The sequence below is a fragment of the Batrachochytrium dendrobatidis genome, assembly GCF_000203795.2.
Source record: "Batrachochytrium dendrobatidis JAM81 unplaced genomic scaffold BATDEscaffold_10, whole genome shotgun sequence".
Taxonomy (NCBI): domain Eukaryota; kingdom Fungi; phylum Chytridiomycota; class Chytridiomycetes; order Rhizophydiales; genus Batrachochytrium; species Batrachochytrium dendrobatidis.
In genome coordinates, this window is record NW_006281108.1 from 954,085 (window position 1) to 960,715 (window position 6,631).

General features: G+C 37.0%; 2 protein-coding genes across 2 annotated transcripts in view; one reads left to right on the forward strand and one right to left on the reverse strand.

Annotated features, from left to right (window-relative positions):
• BATDEDRAFT_35724 (uncharacterized protein) overlaps positions 1-1,575 on the forward strand; it is a gene marked incomplete at both ends in the record, with an annotated part of 2,157 nt that extends 582 nt beyond the window's left edge. Inside the window, one exon of the mRNA XM_006680737.1 lies at positions 36-1,575. Within this exon, the coding sequence (XP_006680800.1) occupies positions 36-1,575 (1,540 nt within the window). The remainder of the gene's footprint in view (positions 1-35) is intronic.
• A 2,337-nt stretch (positions 1,576-3,912) lies between these two features.
• Positions 3,913-5,565, reverse strand: BATDEDRAFT_90524 (uncharacterized protein; the record flags this gene model as incomplete). Its single annotated transcript, XM_006680906.1, has 4 exons — positions 3,913-4,066; positions 4,129-4,318; positions 4,390-5,302; positions 5,380-5,565. 4 exons carry the CDS (start codon positions 5,563-5,565, stop codon positions 3,913-3,915), a joined length of 1,443 nt encoding a protein of 480 aa, XP_006680969.1.
• Between the last annotated feature and the right edge of the window lie 1,066 nt (positions 5,566-6,631).

Here is a 6,631-nt window from a genome sequence, read left to right on the forward strand (position 1 = left end):
TATTCAAACTTTGGGTACTACTTTGCTTGCAAGAGCTCTCAAGATGACTTTGGCTCTAAAGACATGTATCAATGCCTGGTGTATTGCGACAATAACTATCAGCCTGAACTCACTGAACATGCTATCCAACTGTTGTATTTCGTTCGGGTTTCTGTTTGCAACTACTTGATAAGCAAGGGATTCAAGGAACCTTGGCAAATTCTTCTGGCTCAGCTCCATCCTATCGCATTCTTTGGAGTTGACTTGTTTGAGCGTCTTTTTACAATCCTTGTAAAAGAACCTGGACTTGCCCCAACTGCTATTACAAACCCATTTCCTTTTATTGCCATTGATGAAATCCAGGCTCTTGCAGAAGGTCTTTGTTTACATTGCCTGCCAGGGAGTAAAACCCCACGTCCTTTCTTCTCTCCATTGGTATACCATTCCAAAATGATGGGAGTATTTCCTCATTGCCTACTGTCTGCCACCAGTATTGACTTTGAACTCATCAAAGAGCTAGTGGAGTCCAGTGCTATGAAGGATGATCAAATCACAGATTGTGTAGTTGTATCAGATTTCCATCCTCTGACAAAGCTCGAGGTCGAACAGTATGTTAGACAATTTTTACAAGACCATCAAGTCGATCAACTGGATGCTATTGTATCAAGAATTTCAGACTTTGAATTATGTCATGGAAGACCATGTTTCATATCGTATATTCTGGGCACATATATGAAATCAAATGATATTGACGCTGCGATTAGCAAATTTATCACTGGGATATCTAATGTTGATGGCCAGATTTTCCCGCTTAGATTCTTGAAAAATGACCTTGATAAAAACATTCGTTCATTTGACAAAGTCATTGCTGGTGATAACCTGTCAGGACCCATTTGCGACGCATTTATTGATGCCATCTGGAAGGGGAAAATGCAACTTAATGTAACTGGAAATGACGCTGCTACTGCAATACGTTACGGTTTGGGATTTGGTCAGACTGTCGATGGAACTATATCTTTCATTGAAATTCAAGAGTTGGCCGTAATCGAGTGTCTTCGCTACTTTTTGCCCTTTGCACACACTGTCAAAAGTTTATACCAAAGAATTGGCTCGTATCCTAACCCTAACCCTCAAATGGTTGGCTATTTGGTGGAATACTTGGTTGCGTTTGCTTTAGTAGCCAACTATTCTGGTTCTGATGCTGCCAATAGTATCAAGGCATCCCGAGATTCTGCATCCATATATTTACTATTTGGTGATTTAGATCAAGTATGCTTTCCCGATCATATGTGTGGACCAGATATCATCTACAAGTGTGCCAATACAAAGACTGTATACATTGTCCAAGTCAAATTTGTCAAGAAAATGTCAAAACAAGAAGCTGCAAACGCTTACAATACTACAGATCCTGAACGCTTTTATTGCAAACGTAATGGCGGTGGAGTGTCGGAAGGGTTTGAAGAAGAACGAGCTTACCTTCTTAGCACTTTGTCGGAACTACGCAAATCAGGCTACTCATTGCAACAGACTCTGGTTATTCATACTGCTGAAAAGAACCCTGTTGACGCTCAAGGTATGGAAATCATCAATAGTTAAAACTCGCCTCAGTTTTTTGACAAAATTGGCAACGGTGTTTGGGATTTTTTAAATTCAGTTGGAAATAACCTTCAATAAAGTTTCAAAATGAAATTGATATACAGATTGGATTTTCAAAATCAAAAATAACTTTGATTAGTCATATGCAACCAACACCAAACACGGAACCTTGAATATGAGCTCAATGATCAATTTTATCATCATGATTCGTAATTGCAAATAGAACTTGTTCCAAAACATATGAATCCAGTCGTCATTATAAATATTCTTGCATTGCATTGCATACACAACTCCATTTGTGTATATTGATGGGTTTGCACAAAACTGAATTAATGCTAAACTTGGAAATACTGACGATAGCAAGACAGATGCATGAATGCATTCACTCCATTCAACAACAGACATAGTTGCCAAGATCCAAACATGTTCCGCAACAAGTGATTTGTATTTTTACAGGCAAAAGTAGATGCTACCAGTGTAACATCTGTCAATTCTGATATGTTCAAAGTAATAACCAGCCAATAGTCTGGATTAAACGACAACACATGATGACCGATCGTCATTCCAAACACCAGGACAATGGAAAGGGTTCAACATGTAGAGTCAATCATTCCACCACAATCAGAATTGTAAGTGATTGAATATTGACACTCTTGAACCACAAAATAATCAAACACACGATCGCATATCTTGTCAATGTTGCAATGCATTGCATCAAAACTAATACTGACTCCAATATGTCTCCCGTTGTTGATTACAATGTGTTTGTGGCAATATAACCATCCAAACACTTTTATATTTACATTTTGCTGTTGATAGATTTGCAACAACAAGATTGTCAAAAACCAAGTTTTTAGTCATGCAAGGACCAGTCTCAGTGTTTACAGCAACAAAAACATTCAATCTTGGAGCCAACCAACAACAATCATTTTTCAAGTCATGGATATATTTTGCAATAAACTTTGAATATTTGCCAATTCCAACTTTAACAGGGTTTAACAAGGTAGACACTTATTGGCTTTGTTTGTATGAAAATATGTTGCTTGAAACAAATACAAATCTTGCCGCTCTTTTTTTAAACTGGATTGCTGCATATCATATCGTTCAATATCTGTTTTTTAGTTTGTGTGCAATGACGAGGTGTGTTGCTAATGCTCCTGATTGTGTTGGAAAGAACAGTATGGATTTTCATCACTTTTATTTGGAAACATTAAAAACAAGCATATTATAACCATATTCAATGGCAAAAACGGGAGTGATTGGGTAATTCACAAGCATGCACATAAAGCCGTATGATAAGACTGTGATATCAATGAATCCAATGGTCAAATGTCTGCTCAATAGACATTTTTACATTATACATGAAAAATTCGATAACGTTGCAAGTAGCATCTCTTTTTGAAATACAAACTTGATGAAAAGCGTTCAAAATGATTGAATTCAAAGAGTGAACGGCAATGCAACAATCAAGAGCAAAATCAGTCAATTACAGTTCAACACTCAATGTTCAACTCGATTCAAGAAACAAATACAAACAAATCAGGAGTCTGATGAATAAAACAGTTTTTGAAGAGTATTTCTGCTATTGAAAATCGGATAGTATATGCTATCAAAAATACATGTATTTTAGACGAGATCAAACAGGTGTTACGAAACTACGTTGCTTCAACTTGGAAACACCAGTTATTGCATTTGATGATGTTTTGTCAGCTGAAACTTTAAAATAAGTTGCTTGACCTGTTTTCCAACACTATTGTGAAAAGATTGATAAATGGAATATGTTGTATGAAATGAATTGATATGTTTCAAGAAAACAGTGTCAGAATCACTTGTTTTACACAAGTTTGGATAAAATCAACTGTGGATGTTGACAAAAATGGCTTGGTAATGATTTGATTGAAAGAATGAGTGGCGGAATTATAGCGTACAAATGATACAACTTTTATAGATGTCTGTTAAGTAATATTGTGAATATACATGAACTTGTGAATGAATAGCGCAAAATACTAACCATTGTTGTTTTAATGTCAAAATTTGATTACATTGACAAACACACCGTTATTATACATTGTATGATAATGCAATAATACCATATTTGTCATTATTTTGACTGTACAAGACACGATTGAAATCAACTAAAGTATCCAGTTGAATCTAGCCAGGACATTATATTTGCACAATTAGCTTGATTTGCTAATCATGTGATATATTTATAATCCTTCATCCAGACACAAAGGTTACAAACTATACTAAAACAAGGGGAATATCACACAATCAAACATGGACACACTACATTAAATATACGTATAATATCAGTTTGTCACTAATGAATTGTATTCAGTCGAGTTTATTGAGAGTTTGTTTGTGACTCTTGACAGTGTGGCGAGTGTTTTCAGGCACAGCTACTTGATTAGTTGTAGTTGTTGGTTTCCTTTTGCGAATAAATGCACCATCTGAGCCTGAAGTACTTGGTTGTTCAGGCAATCTAACACTATGCATCAAATTCATAATCAGTATCAATTGACACATCAATATCAATATCAAACAACTTACTGTGTTAATGGCCAAAGCACTCGATAACCGTTTGAAATAGTAGGATATTTGCTAGTCGCAGTTTCGCATCCACATCCAGGACCAAACCCAATGCGTTTATTTTGTCGATCAAATGTGACTGCAAGTTGGCTCATAAATGACATGCCAAGAGTTGCTTTGTCATTTGAACCAGATTTTACAGTAAATCTAACTATAATCCAACATGTATATTAGTCAGGTTAATCAAACAACACATATTGCATACAATTGTCAAATATTTACATTTTTCAGAATCATATTTCCACATATAGTCTTTGGGACCCAGTTTGATCGTTACAACGGAGTTGCTATTGTCATAAGTTACGGGGGTTTGAGCATACATTACAACTGAAATCGTTGGCATCCTGTCCCAATTGATATTGTAGTTGGATTTGAACATTAGAGAATTTGCTTGTAGCTTTTTTTTAACCTTTTCTTTGCCGAGTTTGCGCCTAAGCATACTGCCTTTGACAGTGATCGCATTGCTATCAAGAATAGCATTGATCAACGTAGTCACGACTTTTTCAGGCAAAACTATGCATAAAAAGCATGTTTGTAGATACGAGTACAAAGTACGTCCATCTTTTCCTTGTTTTTTTTGGAATTCAGCAGGCAGCTCCACTTGTTTTCCATTGACTAGTATACTCTTGATGTTGACAGTAAATTCATCGTTTGTTGGTGAGTCTACCCATGCAACACTTTTTCCATCCGTTCCGCATTTTGGAGTTATGTCCGTATTTCCTATATTGATGAAACTTTCATGCAACATGTCATACTGACACAATTGAAGACTAACCTCGTTTTTAGGAATGGCACCATCATTGTACAAAGCATCCATCGCAGTGATTCGTGAGTGATGATTTGACAACAAGGTATAGCCAAATCCAAATACTCCTTGCTTGAGTGTTCCACCAATACCAACTAGATCTGGCGATTGTCTTTCAACTGCAACTACTGGTAAATTGATGTCAGTTATACTAGTACCTGGAATCGTCACAGCGGCTGTAGATGTAACTCCATTATACTCATCGCCTTTGTACTTTATACTAACGGGTTCCCCACTTGAAATACTTTGTATAGCCAAACCTACATCGTTGCTTGAGCTAGGAAGTGGTACCACTATATCAAAAACTGATGATTCGACTTGTAAATTCAACTATTTTAAACAAGTGTGAGATTGATTCAACGTGGTGCAAATTGATATCAAACTACAATAAATGACATGATACATACATCAACTCCATCAACATTAAATCTCATTGTGAAACATTGGTCAATGCCACCACCTAATTCAACGGGTGATCGTTTTGATAGCCTATTGTTTGATTGACTGGTAATTTCAAAAGGTGAATGTAGTGGAATTCGAACTGCAGCAACCGCCTGTAACGCAAGTAGAACGCATTCTAGAGTGATCAGCATTGTATCGAGTAGTGTGATGAAAGTGTCGTGAATCTGGTAGATGACTGCTGTTTTATAATGACGGCAGTTTCAAGGGTGACAATCGACACTTTCCAAATGGGTATTTAGAAAACGCCAAATACACCATGTAGGGTCAACAAACCCAGAAACACCCTGTAGGGTGAATCAATATATAAGCATTGCTGTTAGTGTATAATAAACCTGAGTATTATGCTGTGTTGATATTCCCAATTGCGGTGATGTATCCAGTGGTCAGGTAATGTCAGATTATCACCCTGATTATGGATAGTTATCATCACATTTACAATACATTATCACAGCATACACTGCCACTGTGTATCAAATATTTGACTGATTGTCCAATTGGTCGTGTATTTGATATACTCGGACACAACAGCATCAAACAGCATGTTGTTGCAGTATTTCAAAACCATGACTTTTCCATTGGTATGACTGCACAGTCATTTTAGGTCAATGTAGACTGTATACATCAAACACTGCTGATTGTGTCACAACATGATCAACATCAAACTCGGCAATCTGTCGCTGCTACACCGAATGAGTGACGTTGTACTATAATTGAATTGGAGATTGGCAGGTCGTTCAACAAACTGGCCGTGTCAACAGGTCAGATTGTCATCGTATACATGAACCACAATGGATGATCATGTCATTCAAATCAGCACACAATCTACTGGTATATGCAAAACAACACCACCAATACAAATCAAATCAACCCAATCACAAACGTGGTGTTGAATCAAATGCATGCGAGTACTTTTTAAACACATGATACACACTGATGGTGATGGTTGCTGACAGTCATATTGCAGTGTACATGTCCAATAGTGTACACTGTCATGTCGATTGTTGCTATCCGTGACATTCAACTGTACTTGTATTCACCAAATGTGCACAACATCTAGAGTTGGTTGCTAGATGCTCTCATGTTTGGCATACAACTAGTCACCATCAGACCAAGCGTATACGCTAGTACAGCGCCATGAATCTATTGGCAAGTGGTTTCAATTTTATTCTGGCGTGTTGAGGGTTGGATGTGTACTAG